This window comes from Struthio camelus, chromosome 25, assembly GCF_040807025.1.
Source record: "Struthio camelus isolate bStrCam1 chromosome 25, bStrCam1.hap1, whole genome shotgun sequence".
Taxonomy (NCBI): Eukaryota; Metazoa; Chordata; class Aves; order Struthioniformes; family Struthionidae; genus Struthio; species Struthio camelus.
In genome coordinates this window covers 4,024,687-4,041,872 of record NC_090966.1, presented here as the reverse complement: position 1 = coordinate 4,041,872, position 17,186 = coordinate 4,024,687, and the positions used below count along the sequence as shown (strand labels likewise).

The window sequence follows — 17,186 nt, the reverse complement described above, 5'->3', positions numbered from 1 at the left end:
AATGTTTAAGATTTACAAGGAATACGATGACTAATGTGCTCTGTACAAAAGCAGAGCTGGCCACTGCATTCCTTTCAAGAAGTCTACGTGGAAGAGGAGAATATCCATTCAAGTCTTAGCATTTAATTACACAGATACGTCTTGCTCTCTGCCTTGCGATTTGGGTGCAGGACAAAACAGATAGGATAAGACAGTATCTGGCACAAAAAGCCAAGCAAAACAAGCCCTGGCAATAATTTAGAGCAAAGCCTTTGCTGGGTATTTTCTTCTCCAAAGTGGGAGCCAGCAACAGGAACGCATAAACTGCTCGCATCCTCTCAAAACGTGTAGGAGGCGCAAGCTCCTCGGTTTTCAAGGCAGTATAACGGCACCCTCCCACCAGCACAAAAGTAGGGCTAAATGTCAGTAATACAATAAAACTCAAGCTGTAAATCTCACCTACAGTAAGAAAGACTGTTATATACAATCCACTCTTGTCAAAACAGCAAATGATTTGTGTATCACTCAGAGGGCTACGATCTCTTTTGGAGACTTTTCCCCAAACGGTGGGAGGGCGTCACACAGCAGTAACGTTCACAGTACCTGTTCCTTTCAAAACGGAACATTGGTCACTCAGCAATTTTGTTTTCACTGTTTACGAAAAATAACAGTTGTTCTGGTAACTATGGCATATCATAACATGCCTACTGTTGCGGTGATAAAGGAAGATGCCTGGGAAAGATAAACTCTCAGGGTAGAGAGGGAACGCACTTGATGTAATGGGAATTTCATTTCACAGGAAGAGCTTTCCTAGGGTAATAAAACTTGTTCCAGATGGTTTTTCTTATATCCTTCCCATAAGCACTTGAACGCACACATTTTTCAATGCATAAAGTGATGTAAAACAGGAGACCTTCCAAGAGCTTCCCTTAAACTCGACATTCTCCCAAGGACTAAAACACTCGCAAAATGCATTTTTCCATACCTGCGAAGCAAGTCTCCGCATGGCCTCTTCCTGGCGGCGGCGCATTTCGGGGGTCCCAGGGCAGCTCCCGCTGGTGATTGAAGAGTGGGCAGAGGGCGGCTGCGTCAAGGGCAGCTCTCTGTTTGCATCCACATCTGTTCAAGGAAAGAGGTTATGAATTGCTAGAGGACAAGTACGAGTAGCATCATTACTACACAGCTGATGTTTTTCCAGCAGTTCATGCACGGTAGTTACCATACTATCCACAAGTACCGTTTGGGATTTCAGGCAGTGGTAGACCATGATCTGGGTCCACCCAGCACAAAGGCTTCCAAAGAAATTTCCTTGCGAACCAACACAGGAAGGACTGCTAAGATAAAAGCTCTGAGCTTGCCTTGCCTTACTCATCTCTTCCATAGCACCTTAAGTGATTTTAAGACAAGCAGAATAACTGAGTGAACTGTATGTTCCTGAAAGTACGGTCTTGTCTTCAAGTCTGCTACGTTTTCGTACAAGGCTCTCCTACTCTGCAGGTCTGCCAGGAGATCTTCCCTCTTTACGAACTATCAATTGTTAATTTGGTCCTGAGTCTTTCTTCAGTGGAGCCAGCCAATTTTTCTGAATTATGTGATCATTTTATAACATGCATAAATGGAGAGCCATAGCTAGCATATCTATCTGAAGGTCATTAAAGTGAGCAGAGACAGGGAGAGCAGGAAATTCAGAATAGCACCAGGGCCTGGAAAAGGCCTGCAAGCAAATAATGAATTATACTGGAATCAGTCAGGTCACCGGAGCAGCTTTCATGATTAAACATAGATTTTTATTAAGCAAAACAGAAATTTGTTTTAGTGCATGAAAAAAAAAATCAAGGACATTTTCATTACAATTCTTATCTTCTCTTGCTAGACTAGGACTTCTCTGAGCTCTTTAGGAAATACAGTCAAATTTGTTGACTGATTCCGAGGGCTTTTATCCCAACAGCTAATACCGAGCAATTATTCACCTTTCAGCTTCACGGAGGCACCAGAGTGGAACAAAAGACAGTGTGCTTGGTGAGACCAAGGATCTTTTCTCTGTCCTTTGTGCATGAAAGATGCAGGGCTCTTTCTCACTGAAAATATCCAAGCTTTTAGCCTGGAAATAGCTAAGTATGGTCTCTTTAATCTCCACAATCTCACTAAACAGACTGGGGAGATGCACAGTTGGTGCACTGCAGGGCTGTAGTTAAAATATAGAAACAAGCCCTGCCTTTCACTATACATTGTTCACTTAGCTCTGACAAGTGACATTATTCAACGTGCCAACATTTGGTGACATTTCAGATGTTTCTACATGGTAAGAGTACTCGAAAGCAGCAAATAGATTTAATGACAGTTTCACTGAGATATAGTGACCTAGATCCTTAAAGATACCTTTAGGTGTCTAACCCAGTATTTTTACTCCTGTCAAATTCATTTAACGAGAGCTGTGTGATTTGAAAGTGCTGTCAGCCCCACCTGCGAATGTGTCAGCGCAGAGTGACATGAGTTGGATGGGACCAGAAGAGGTAGGGAGATCCCGGGTGTCAGGCCTATCTGGCGTGTGCGACCTCCTCTAAACCTTTCTGATAAACCGAGAAACCAGTCATACGGGAAGGAGGATGCAATGCATCAGTACAGATTTGTAATAATGAAATCCTGGCAATTACAACCAGAGCTTTTCTGTTAAGTAAACCAGAGAGAATCTGTGATGTTTCTATGTCAGAAAAATAAGAGACAGATTATTTTGACTCTTCTAAGAGTAAATTTGGAACGGGAGTAGTATAAATATTGCCAATGGGTGTTTCCAGAGCCACAGATTTGGCAACAAAACCTCAATTGATTTATTGGGGTTGAAGAGCAATGGAACCTTTTCAGCCAAAATATTAAGAGAAATAAACAGAAAAGGTCTCCGAGCTTTGAAGACGCCCGTCCCGCAGGACTTACGTTTTGGAGAGGCATGTGGGCTATCAGAAGCAATCTGTCTCATGCGTGTGCCGTGGCAGCTGAGAGCAACCAATCTGGAGATGATGGCGGTTTTCCCGAATCCTATGTTCCCAACGATCACGACCCCTCGGTTAACGCTGGCGTTGGAGCTCTGCAGCTGCGCATCTATCTCGTGGAACACCCAATCGCGGCCGACGAACACGGACTCCGTCGTGATGCTGGGCACCTCAAAGAGCAGCGGTTTCAGAGAGATGTCAGGAGGTCTATAGGGTGCAAAGCGTACTGAAAAGCAGAAACAACAGGGAAACAACGTAAACGTCAATGCTGGCAGAGTAAAACCACAGTTAATGAAATCACTGTTTAGTCGTACTTAGAAGGTTTTCCATTGCAAAAGCTGAAAACGAGCTTGTTTATCACCCGCTGGTTTGTTGTTAAAAATAGCTGGCTCATTCATAGCTTTTTCCATTGAATGAGTTCGGAGAATTTTACACGAGGAAGTAGTTTAGAGTTGGGGAAAGGGAAGCTGGAAAAGTGAAATTTCTTGTTTAAGGTCACCGTAATTAAAGACCCCGCCGTGAGGCAGAAAGGCATGCTCTGCGAGTCCGCTGGCTCCATTCCCCTCTGACCCCGTTTAGTATGTTTAAGATCACCTGTACGACACAAGCAGCACGAAAATCTTTGCACCTGTGTTAAATCCAATTTAAGCAAAGTTATTTCAACTCCTCTAACGTATATGAAATGAAAACAGCCTGATGATGGGGTTTTCCTGGATGACAATCAAAACGCTTTCTCTTTCCACGAGGAAAATACTCACTCTACCTCAATCTTGCCACGCAGAAAATTTTAGTTTTAAAACACGCAGACTGGCTTTAAAGTTCAACTGGTAGGCTCCAGCACCCGTAACGCTAGTAAATGGCAAAACTTAAAACAGCGCAATTCAATCCAAATACAAATAGAGTTTCCAGTGTTTGCTTACTGCACATCTCAAGAAAACTTTCTACCTATTCCAGTAGACCTCCCTGCAATATTGCAGGCAAGCAGGAAACCAGCGCACGCTCACACTGCTGAGGATCCTGCTCGAGATTTATATCCTAGTGGAAGATGGATGAAATCGGGCTATGTAATATCTCAGTATAGACAGATGCATATGCATTGCTGCTTCATATGGGAGATGCATATGCAAGTCTTGAGCAGCGTTGTAGGCAACTTAACAAGCGATACAAAAAATACTTCCACGGCTTCTACAGATAACCTATGCTGGCGCAACAATAAGGTCTCAAAACTTAGAAATTGATTGTGTTATTTTTTTCATTTCTATGGAGTGAGGTTTTTTTCATTTCAAAGAGTGAGAGGAGGAGAAATTCGAGTGCATCTCCCTGGCAATGCAAGGAAAATCAGAGGCATTTGTGGCTAAATTAATACTTAAGGAAGGTCATGAAAAACAGCTATAACTTGCTTCACTGCAATCTCAATCTAATCTCTATTTCAAAGTTTCAAATAAGTAGCAGAAGAGCATTCTGCTACCTTTTGCTTTAACCTAACAACCTGCCAGCTGCTGGAGCGTGTTTCCATGTAGGAATTGATATGGTCTTGGGTTTCTTGAGATGCTAGAGACTCCCAGGGCCTTCTGAAAGCAGAACCGGCCAGAACAGCTGCCCTCATGTCTGTAGATCTGCTTACTCTAATTCCTCCTTCTTTGGGTTTTTCTGCACCATATCAGACAGGAATATACCTCTCAGCCTGTAAAACCGGAATTACGTGACATCAAGAAACTAAATAAATGACAATTTGCTGAAATCTGTAGATGAGCATCTTTTTCTTACAACCAAACCTGCTTTAAAGCGGCTTCTCACCATGAATGTTATAAAATCCCATGCCGTCTTCCCCTGATTAGCAAAACCCGATTCCTAACTGAAGGTACGCAGAATCCTGTTGCAGACTACGACCGCTTCCGCAACGCAGCAACTGCTAGCCTTTACATAGGAAATCCGCAAGAAAATACCCCCAAAATAGGGGGAAAGTGTTCAAAGTAGTGATGCCCTGCCCTTACTGTCTCCGTACTACATAGTGGCAACTCCTTGCAGAACTTGCTTTTCTAAGCCCACCTGGAGCAAGTCCAGCTTTTGCTGTAGCTGCGGAGAAGCTGCTGGCCCCGTGCACATGGGCAGTCCTTGCCGCTGAAATTATGAACTCCTGGACATGGACTGCGGTCACCTTTAGCTTATAACAACATTTATGGCTAAAACCCAACTGAGCCTTGAAATGTTCTCAAGAAGGTTTGAGGGTGGAGGGAGAGGATATCTTCCATTTGGAACAAGTTACCTAGGGGGCACACACCTCAAATGAGCAATAACTGTATACAGATTTGGTACAAACGTGGTATTAGAAAGATCAACTCATACGGCTCGTACTGCCGTATGCAATGATATCGGATGTAACGATATTGTAGGACAGACTGTGCATTTTAACATGGCTTTAACATCTGGTTTCTTATTCTCTAAATGTTGGCATTAATTTAGAAAAAAAAAATCTAAATCTTCCTTCGATACGTCCATACGATTGAGATCTTCTCTAACCATATGTGACTGAACTGTTTGTCCAGAAAGTCAAGATGCAACTAAAGTGACGTACCTACGCCATAGAGCTCGAGAGAAGAAGAGACAGGCTCCCCACCAAATGGTTTCACCTAAACAACTGCAAACTCTTTATCTTAAAACATAATTTCTGCAAGTTAGGATTAACTGAAGTGGATGGAGCTGCACGAGTTGAACGGGAATTCGGACGTCGCCTAGTCTGGAGCCGACGTGTTTACCCATGCAAAATTGGAGCAGCGGATCATGAAAGTTAAATGCCTTTTGTTTTGAAATAAATATGGCATGGCGGAAGTGAAAACGGCTGTACAAAATCTAGGTGTCTTTATAGCTCATTTTAAAAGAAAGCACGCGAGGAGGTAAAAGGAGGAGGAGTTCCCAGAGCAGGGCTAAAGAAGGATTAAGGCCGGAGACTATTGCTTTAAAGAGCTCTCTCGCAGCACAATCTGTACTGTCGTCATTTACATTAGCTGCTTCCAACTGAGGCCGTTTTCCGTCTTTGAAGTTCGAAAGCCCGCAGATCCTTCAAAAGCACAAACAGAGCTCAGCAAGCGCTGAAGTCTGTCATGTCTTCAGCAGCTTACCCGCCTCGGAGCAGGCGCAAGCGGCAGCTTAATGCCCACGCAGGCTTCCCGCGCCGTCTTGAAGGCCGTAAGTGGTAGAGATAACGTTACGGCATCGTGCTTTGTACGGAGAAACGAACTCTTGGAAGCTAAACTCCTTTAAAACAGCCTACCGAATTACAACGGCAGTATGTTTGATCTACACGAGAAGAGGTTAGAACTATGCTCCCACCCTCTCTGGGTCCCAGCGCCGGGAACCTCCGATGAGGAACGTCCTTTACGTTTATGACAGCAAGGAAAAACGGAGTTGCTTTTGATATGAAGGTGTGGACGCCCTTCGAATCGCCCGAGCCCACGAGCGGCTCCCGCACACTTGCCCTTGCCGGGGTCTGTCCCGCGAGCACAGGGCGATGGGCCGGGGAGGAAGAGCGCTGGATGAGTGTTTGGGGTGGCAAGGAGCCAGGTGGGCTGCGGCGGCTGGCAGTCCTACTAAATATATAAGCTGTGCGATCCAATAAGCTCCTGCTTTGCACAGGATTCAAATCTCCATTTCTTTTCAGAGGCGAGAAGGAGTATGATGCTCTGAGACCGAGTGATGACGACACCTTGCGCTACCTTTTCCACCAGGGAACTCAGCACAGTTTGCAAGACGGGGGCTGCTGCTCACAGCATTGGGCTGCAGGTGGTTAAGTTAAATCCAACCGGTAATTCTGTCCGAAAGCTAATCCACTGCCCGTATAATCCATGCTGAGTGTGCTGCCACATTTTCCCATCGTTTAAGCAAGCTCAGTTTTAGCGGAGGCGGTACCTTCTCCAGAATTGCCTCCACCCCACATTGACAAAGGAAATCCTAAAACCAGTCTTTAGCCAAGTGGAAATGAATATATATACACATACATATATATATATAAAATATATATATCTTGGTTGTCACACGGGAATAGCATTTGCTCTTCTAAAAAAGGCTTAACCAAACCACAACGAAGAGACATACTCACCCACTTCTCTACCAATAACCAATTTTCCTGCCTGTCCAACCCTACCAACAACACTCACCTCTTATCTCTGCCCACCACGAAGCGTGCCCTTTTCTTCTGACGGCCTGGCGGGATATTTAATAATAGTATCAAGATCACGTGCAATAGCGATGAAATCTTGGGAGAAAAAATGTAAACCTGTAGCTTGTTAGAGGTATATATAATTTATACAGACTGGAAGACAATAGGCATCTTTGTTGTACCAACCACTTTCCATTTTGATTAAAGTGATTTATATTTTATACCCAAATATGGGCTTCGATTGGCAAGGGTAGGATAATCTGAGACATTCAGTATTGAAAAAAAATTGCTTCTCCATATGCTTTCATATTTAAGAACATCAAAATACATGCAGTACATAGCACTAGTCTGCTGTATTCTGAAAGGTGCTTTCCATCAACAAATACCAGCTGTTTGCACAAAAGCAAGAGCTTGGCAATTAAATCCGAAGCACCAAAAAGACTTGCTTGGGATGTGAAACCTTTCACTCTGCCTGGCAAGCTCGAGCTGTTGTAACAAGTCACTCTCCCTTCCATTCAAGTCTGTGCCTTCGTTTTCCAGCGGTCAGGAATAATAAACAGCCAATACTGATTTTTTTCAGGTGCTCTTTCAAAGCAGGCCTTGGCTACCCAAGGAGCAGCGAGAAACGAGTAATTACAGTTTCAGAGAGCAGTAGTTAACAACTAAGAAACAGAAGTTTCAGTAATGCACTTGACATCTGCCTCGAGCCCACGAGGTATTGTTTAATCCTGCAAGTTGCTTCCTAAAATAAAGCTTTCTTTGGACTGATTCGGTAGTTATTTCAGGAGCGTTTCCTTTGCTTCTGTTCCCTGTTGCTTTTAAGTCATCCAGAAGCTGGTTCCCATTTGTCTCCGCATCCAGCAGTGGCACCGTACGCGAGCCTCTTGCACGTATGTCTCGGGCACGCAGCGAGAAACGGGAGCGTCTGGCCACAAGGAAGACATCCCCTGCCACATCCATGTGGCCGGGGGTGCTCAGAACAGGCTCTGCACTCCATTAGGCACCAAAATTAACTCCACATGCTAGAAACCCCAAATATTTCATTTTCCTGCGCGGTCTACGTTGAATCCTGCGGCAGCGTTAGCCCTGCATGTTCTTTTAAGATGCTGCCCTGCTAATACCTGTTTGGAACTATACCTTCAAGCCCATACATTTGCTTTCAGGCAGTAGCATCAATATTTTCCTACCTCGATTTTCCTAAAACATGTATGAATAATTTAAAGCTGCCATCAACTAATTGCGAGGTACGTGCCAGATCAGTTCCTGGATCTTCTCTGCTGAGCAACTCCGACAGCGTCCCCTGCTCCTCTTTATTTTCTAATCCTCCGCTGCCAGGCACGATGTAGACCTGAGACCCAGATCAGCGACCCGGTCGCTTGAGCAGCATCATGCCGAGGGCTCCGACGAACCCTCCGGCACTCTCTGCAGCCAGAGTTTTGCAGGAGGATGAACGAGCCTTCGTCTTCATCTTAGAAGCCCAGTTTATCGCAAAGGAATGAACAAAGAAGGGAAAAACTAGTTAAAAACAAACAAACAAACATGTTATGAGGAAAGGAGAGGGAAGGCTGCACTACAGCTACGTTTTGTGCAGAAATGAATTAAAGCATAAGCTAATGGAAAGGACTCTGAAAAAGAGGGCAAAAAGGCCCAGAAGAAACAGGTGAAGACGTGTGCACACATTCTCGATGAACCATATTAGCCACCTGACTTTAGTGCCTGGGAAAATCGCAAAGGGTATTAATCAGCTGCATCTCCATCCCTGACCATTTGTCAGGCTCTTGCTAGGTTTGATGCTCCTTTTTAATGACGCACTTTCCTGTGCGTAAGCTGGAGTACCGCAGAAATACCCAAAACTTCAGATAACATCCAACAATTGGAAAGCATGGAAATTAAATCCATGCTTTCATGGAGATTATTGTGTGGAGTGACACAGTACAAGGTCTGGTCGAGGGAAATTTTCCTGCCAGCATAGGAGACTTGACAAAAACTGCAAACTTCTGCAGAGCCCAACCAATATATTCCCATCCCTACCTGCAACAGTCCGCTGTGCCTGTCCTAAACCTATTTGCAGCTGAAAACATCAATCACAGCAAACCGAAGCTGGTTGTATTATGTGACCAGATGAGCAAAAGCCATTGGGCTGCAATCTAGCAGCAACCCTAAATCTGCGGTTCAAAGGGCCATCCTGCTTCACCGCGCAGGTTCAAAGGACCATCCTCCTTCACCGCATAGGTTCAAAGGACCATGCTGCTTCACCGCGTAGGTCGCTCTCCGCCACGAATTCTCAGTTATTTTATTTTGTTGCAAAACTCTTAAACGCCTGCTCAGGAATCATTTACTTTGCAGACTCCTCGCTCTTCAAATGGGATTTTTTTCTCGGCTACTTTGGCAATCGGCATCTGCAGTTCATTATTTGTTTTCTGCTTTGCTCTAGCTGCGTCTCTGTTGCCGTTTTAGTATTCTCCGGTGGCACACAGATCAGCCCATACAGGACTAAGAGGCACAGCCTGAATATTGCCAATAGGTTGAGAAGAAACACAGGCCAGAAGCGCTTTAATATCTACAACGAAATGCAGCCTGGAACAGCACAATAATATCTATCAGCATCTACCCCAATTCTTCATTAAATAAGAATGCATAAAGTATTGATATGCATGAGTTTATTTTCTTTACTTGCTTTAGACTGCAACTTCTTTCAAGTGTCATCTGAAGTGCACCCATCCATCACTATGAAAATAATACCTGGTTTTGATGGACTCCATGCCTGAAAAGGCTAAACTTTTTTTTTTCCCCGAGCAATTTTTAAGAACAGCATGAAAAGTCTTACCCAAAGGTTATGGCATGAAATAGATGCCAATAGGAAAAAAAGAGAAAAGTATAATGGAAAGCTTAAGAAAATATGCTACTGTCATACTGCTTCCGTTAAGAAATAGTCCTTTTCCATTGTAATGGTGGAGTCTGGATATTCTACATTACATCCATCAGCCGCTTTTCCCCTCCAAATCTCACCTAAGCAACATGATTCTCTACACACTGCAGTGACGTTGTCTCTTTGGAGAAAAAAAAAACCATAACGGCATCAGTAGGGATGCTCTAATACCATATAATTTGGTCGCCATCTGCTTCTAAACTCCAAGGTACATCACAACTATCATCTTGCACATTAAGTTACAATAACCCAAAATAGCTTCAAATTCTGCTGGCTCAAAAAAGTAAAAAGAAAAGCGCATTCACCCTCCTATTAAAAACCTGCCACGGCTATGAAATACTCCGAATGCTCTTAGCCTTCAGGATTCAACTGGAAAGTTGTTCTCCTGGTTAAAATAACCAATGTAACAAGCACAAAAAATAGCAGGGACAGTCCCCCCATTTAGTATTTCTGCACTGGGATTTTTAAACGCTGGGACCAAAATGAATGGGCTGTAACGTATGCCATTGGATACGAGGTCAGTAATATTGCATCACTGTTTTGGCACAGTGCCAAGACTAGAGCTATTAAAGCTAAACCCGAGTTTAGGATTGCCAGTTGGAACAAAGCCGATGACTGTCACAGCCCAGATTGAAGCAATTTCAAGGTAATATTTGGAATTTTTTTAGTATTTGGGGTGAAAAAACCCTACGCAGTCAATGAAAAAAAACATTTCCAAATAGCGACGGTTTCATTTTTTTCATCCCCTTCTCTTCCCTCTCTTTTTCAAAATAGCATCGCGCTTCACCTAGAACTAGAAGCAAACTCCACAAAGATGAAACGCCACTGCCATCCTCATGTAACCTTACCAAGCAACAGGAAAGGGAGGGGAAAAAAACCCTCATGTAGCGCTACGTGTTTTTTAAAAGTGTGTCTGGAAAACAATTTGATCCTGTTCCTACAATAAAGTTTAATGTTTTGGATGCAATCGCTGCAAATTGCAAAGGCTTGGCAAGCGCCTCGATTCAAACATATGGAAATTTGGTCTGTCGAAGTTTGCTTTCTTCACTTACTGCCTGCTAATGCATTTTCATAAGCGTCTCACCAGCCAACATGATTTCATTACAAACTGCGATCCAAAACAACACCAAACCACTTCCCCCTCTGCCCCTTTCCGTCAGGGACTTGGGTGTTTTGCAGAAATCCCACCAACGCTAAAACAGGCCATGAATCGCTGCACTGAAACGCAACCTCTCATGCAGCACCGTGCTCTGACTCCGGATTTCCTTACCCAAGGCGCTTGGGCAGCTTCTCAAAGGAAATAAGAAACATATTACCCAGAGAAAGGGAGAGTTTTATGCATTGGCAAGAGAAACTGGTTTCCCTATAGACAACCAAGAATGAACTAGTCTTGTGGCACAGCAGTAAGCAGAAATTCTCCTAAGAGACCCAGAAATAGGATTTTACAGTTTCATCCTTGGATCACTAGCAGCCAAGGGTGCCACTGAGGTTGTCCTCTCAGAGAGGACAGCTGAAGCTTTCTCAGCCATTGACTCATCTGCGCGATGACGGATGATTAGGGGGAAACATGAACCTGGCGATATGCTATATGCAAAACGGCTATGAGAAAAATCGTTTGAAGATGCAACCAGCAGGCCGTGCGCGTCCGTAACGGGGACACGTAGGGCCGAGGGCTCGCGGCGTGTAAGTACGCGAAGTAGCGGCGGATGGACGGGTAATGTGATCCTGGGCAATATGCTCTAGGTGTCCCTGCTTGAACAGGGAGGTTGGACTAGATGATCTCCAGAGGTCCCTTCCAACCTAAACGATTCTGTGATTCTGTAACTCCCCCACCGCTTCTGATCGAGGTGGGAGCACGTTTTCCCACAGCAGAGCGTCAATCCAAGCTGACAAATTTGCCAACTTGTGCTTGCATCCCTCTAAAGTGAGGCCGCTCAGAATTGGGGCCAATTCAGGCACATGATTCCTCTGCAATCCACCCGACGCACCATTCGAGGCTCCTACATTTTGACGCACGCGCTCTTCCAAACAGCACAACTGCCCAACGCCTGGGGGACACCGTTAGCACCCATGTCCTTTCTGCCGTGCTGTGATGGGGGAACGCATCTTTAACGTGGCAACCGAGAGGCATGCACCTAGCAAACCAGAGAGACATTGAAATCAGCCCAGAAAAGCAACCCCAAAACGCCACGCTAACGGCGTTTCGCTGATGGTGGCACGAGCCGACATTTGCCCTTGCATGCTCCTGAACGAAGCGGCTGCAATATAAACCCCAGAGGCCACCGGGAAGCGCGGGAGCACGAGGGCCGTGGGCTCGCTCCTACCTCGCAGGTCCTGCTGCGTGCGGGCGCCAGCCATGCTCTGCCGCGGCATCCGGAGGGACGTCCGGAGCGGAGTGTGTCGCTGCTCGTCCAGGTAAGCCAGGTCCTCCAAGTGGGCTGAGCTGGTGGCTGTCCCAAGAAAGCAGACAAGTCAATCACACAATCACACCTACCTTTGACACCTAGTATTTTGCTCAATATATATTTTTCCTTCCCCCCCCCAACCTTATATAAAGTACACCCATTTATGATTACATTAGATAAACTCAGCTGAGATGAAGCAAGCCTTCATCTGAATTACTGCTTTCGACCTCGACGTGCCGTAAATCCAATGCCGGATGAAAAAAAGCAAGCGTAAAATACTATTTGAGAAGCTTTATTCCACTCGCTCTGGTCCCTAAGAAAAACGCGAGTTTCTTAGAGGTAGATATTACAAGTCATTCGGATAGATGATGCATGAAAGCACCCGGCACTGTAATTTCCCGCAGCTAGGAATAACGAGGTGTCTTGGCAACATCCTCGCGTGCCCCTAGATACCTGCTGTGGTTTGGTTTCCTGTCGATGTTCACAAACAAAAAGACAAAGAGAAACTCTCAGATCTGATCTAAAGTTCTCCCAATCACCAAAACTTATTTAATGGCACGCGTAGAAAGTTTGACAGAGACGGTCAGCGCTTCCTACTGTAGGAAAGGCAACTTCATAGTGCGTTTTACGCCAAGGTCCACAACATCCTCTTCAATTTTTTTTAGAGCTGCTTGATTCGGATGTTAACGTTTACCTATTCATAAAGCCAGAATTAGGGGCAGAAAAATTAAGCCTTCAGACGAGCAAAAAAACCACATGAGCAAGCGAGAAAAACGTTAGTCTGAACTGAAGATAATTTTACTATTCCGATGTTATTTGCTCATGGGAGAATTTCATTTTCTTCACGTTAGATTAACGAGGCATAATTTATTGGTCTCTGCTGAAGGTGCCATCGCTATAGGAATGTGTGAGGTTGGAATAAAAACCGCTGCCACAAATTTTATCTTTGTCTTTTGGAAAATGACAGATGATACAGCGCAAACCATTTCTTCCTTCCATTTTTCACCGTAAGCACTACAAATGTGCCGTCACCCTGCCCGTCGAGAGCGTACGTCCCGCGGCCGGGGCTCCTTGCGCAGGGGGCAGAGCTAAGAGCGACCACCCCCACGGCACAGCACAAACAATAAAACCCATAACGGGGGTAATCATCCCCATTTCAAAGACGTTTCTCTCTGAACTGCACGGCGTCGAGCATCACCTCCCGTACGGCACTTCTTACCAAGGACATGACATGCACAACGTTCATTTCGGCTAGCAGTTCTTTAAAAAATGCTTTCTTCCCTACAGTGACCCAATGATTACAACTATTTTTAAAATCAAATGTTGTTATGAAAGGGAATAGAGTGGACGGTGTCTCATGGGTTGATGAGAAAATGCCTTCCAGGCCATATTAGAGAGGGGTGACTAGACTTAACATTTGCCACCAAGCTGCATCAATCAGTACACAGAATAGTAATCTTTTATACAGGGATAATTGATGACTGGAAGATGGGAAAAACGTGGTTTAAAGAGAGTAAGTTCGGATCATCTGTATATGAATTTATCCATCATGCGGAAAGCATTTCCGTTCAAACCAAACGCTATTTTGCCCTTTTGGAGCACCTTCCAGCCCTGTAACTTGCAGAATATTATGAAATGACAGAACGCAGATTCAACCGCTTGGAAAGCCTATTCCTAATTATACATAGAAAACTGATAAAAATGAGCAAAAAGGCTCTGCAGATCACCAGGTCTCTTCGTGTTTTGATAAACATGCCCAAAATTCCCGTGAAACCAATGGAAATCACTGTCAATAGGCAGCTCTTCAGTATTTTGCTTGGATCTGATATTGCTTTTTTGATATGTTCATTATTATAATAATTTTGCAGCATAAAAAAGGTCCCAGTGGAATATGTGACCGATAAATGAAACCACTGCAATTTCTGATTCATTCACTTCAGTATTTGGTTACTTACTGCAGCACGATTATTGTTGTAAATTGAAATAATTAATTGAATGGCTTCTTCCAGGACTGCCTGTAAAGCCGGCATTAATTCTTTTACTGTGAAATGGGGAAATAGTTTGAGCTAGCTCTCTAGAGCGGCTCAGGGCACTGGCAATCCCGCCTCTCTTTCCCACAACACATGCAACAATTTAACAAAACTGAAAGGCGGAACATTTCCAAACTCAGAGAAACACTTTTTGATAGGATGCCTGACGACCGCGTTTAACGAGATCTTGCTGCAGTCCAAAGCTGAGCAAGGTTAAGAGGCTGCAGCAGGGGGTGGGGGTGAGGTGCTTAAATTTGGCAGCAGTTTTAAAAGGTGCTTTTAAAAGTGGCTGCATTGTATTTATAAGAACTCCCTCCTGCCCCCCCCCCAAAAAGAGGACAGCAACGGGAAGGCAGGAAACTTTAACCGTTCGGTTTTTGCCAGCATCTCATTGCTAGGACAAAAGACAGACAGCAGGAGCGAGGGGGGGGGGGGGGGGAAGAGAAAACTATCAAAGTCTGTTTTCAGACGTCCTTCATGCTCCTCGGCTCTTACAAAGTTGATTAGATGTTCACTGTGAAGCAGCAGATTAGAGCTGAAAGGCTGCAATTAGAAAGATGCGGATTTACGGCGGATGGAAGTGATTTTTTGTAAGCACTAAACCCGCTGCAATCTGCTCACGGCCCCTCCAGGAGTCGGGCTGCAGCTGCGTTTATACCTAGGTGGCCCAGGCCAATGCAACGGGCCTTTTCTGCATACCAACTTGTGCCATTTATGTCCGCTTTCTGCAATGTAAACGAGCCAGAGCATCCACAGGGCAACTCCCCTGCAGCAAGCACTGGCGTAGCCGGAGAATCCGGAGGGCACCTGCTTCGGGGACAACCGGGGGCTGGCGGCGGTAAATGAAACCCCTCTTTCACCTCAGTGGATTGCCAAGCACTGAGATAGAAAGCAGCTGGATCAAATTTACTAAAACTGACTAGGACATATAGAATATGCTGAAAAATCAAACCAGAAACAACCCTAATTGCTCGTTCGAGAGTTAAGAAACCCTTCTGGTTTCAGGTCAGTCCTGTTCCTGTCCTATTTTAACGCACCCAAGCACATACAGAGCCAGCAAGGATGACCACAAACATTAATCTTGCCGGTAACTTAATATCTTCATAGACCATTCAGTGTAGCTGCAAACTGATAGAAGCTCCGTTTTCTCTTGTTTATGTAACAACGGTTAAACCCCCAAATTACTTTCTCCCAATTATTTGTCCACCGAACGGTGCAACGTTTTGATGGAAATTCACATTAGGCCTTGAATAGGGAGCAGGGTTACAATGCGACCATCAGCAAATTTTTTTGACTGGCAGTCTCTCTTTCTTTCCCCCCCCCCCCCCCCCAAGTCCTCAATAGCCACTTTTTGAATACTTTCAGATGGATGCAATTCTGCATTGTTTCATTTCATCTCCTACATAAAAGCCACAGTTATTAGATCACAAGAAAAACGTGATCATCCATCCCGTCTTTGCACTACTACTTGCAGGCTGTAGCCTTTTCTTACTTATATAATGTAGGGAAAGGTTTGCAAGATCAAGTCAGGTTTCTGGAGCTTAAATTGCGGACAACTGGTCACTGCAGCAGAGCCCGATTCTGGAAGCCATCCCCATAAAAAGCGCTTCCTAGACTCGATCCCCACTAGTTAGCAAGTGAGAGGACGGTTAGCAAAGCTGGGGCTCAGGATGGTCTCTGAGGAGCATAATTTTGCCAGCACTTGCTGACTTGTGTAATTAAAAAGGTTTTCTCAGTGCAAAGGCGGGAAATCTTCTAAAATTGTGTTAATTTGCTAGGAGGTGGGTTTGGGGTAAAAGAAAGGAATGAAGCCTGAAAGATGTTCTTCACACCCAATAACTCAGGCCGAGCTAAACATGGGAGTCAGGTTTGCAAAACAGAGGGAAATAAGTCAATTCAGTTTGTTCCAAAAAGGGTAGATTGAGAAGACGCGAAGCTACGACTGTCCCGGTGACTGATGGAAGGGGCTACTTAGGGCACTGACAGGTAGAAAGGAGTTTCGGAGGCAAACAACAACTGACTGTTTTTCTAGCTGCTACAATAAACAAGCGGCTTCCTGGCAGAACCATCGTTTCATCTCCTGGGGAGAACAGCAGTTCTGCTGGCCGCTTTTTTTTTTTTTAATTTTAAATGTATTTAATGAGTCTGCATTTTACCCTCTTATCCTGCTGGTGAAATGGCTTTCAAGAGGTGAGGGAAGCCAGCTGCAGATCCAGATGGTGAGCAGAGGCAGACCTTGCCCGCTGCCAGGGAAGGGCGCGAGGGTGGCCAAAGCATGGACTCGGTTATTTTTGGTGCAAAACGTTCTCACCTTTAACGCATATAGGTCTCTCTGCACCTACCAGAAATGAAGAGTTATTCCTCAGCTACCCCAAGCCAGGCTTCTTCCTCACCTTCATCATCATCGTTTTCTGCAGCCACACTGAGGAGACTTGTCCCTGCACACTACGAACTGTGGGCAGCATGAAACGCCTCATCCCTTTCCCATTTCCCCATGGCTTATTTTTGCAACTGTCAGTGCAACTATCCTGCCCTTTTTAAGGCTGCTGAATTGAGATTTAGCCTTCTGACTTAGAACTGAGGAATAAGTAAAGAGATCTAAGGCCCCAGAGAAGCCAGAAGAGATTTTTTTTTCCTGAGACCGTGCTTCAGTGCTTCAAGAATTACACAAAAATCAATTTGTCTTGCAAAATATAACAT

The 17,186-nt window shown here is 44.7% G+C and overlaps 1 protein-coding gene across 8 annotated transcripts in view; it reads right to left on the bottom strand.

Annotated features, from left to right (window-relative positions):
* The window catches only part of TANC2 (tetratricopeptide repeat, ankyrin repeat and coiled-coil containing 2), a 253,384-nt gene that overhangs the window by 62,044 nt on the left and 174,154 nt on the right, over positions 1-17,186 (bottom strand). For all 8 annotated transcript variants that reach the window (XM_068918703.1, XM_068918706.1, XM_068918707.1 and 5 more), the window contains 3 exons: positions 12,376-12,501; positions 2,911-3,192; positions 965-1,098 (listed from right to left, as the gene is read on the bottom strand). In XM_068918703.1, coding sequence (XP_068774804.1) covers positions 965-1,098; positions 2,911-3,192; positions 12,376-12,501 — 542 coding nt within the window. The remainder of the gene's footprint in view (positions 1-964; positions 1,099-2,910; positions 3,193-12,375; positions 12,502-17,186) is intronic.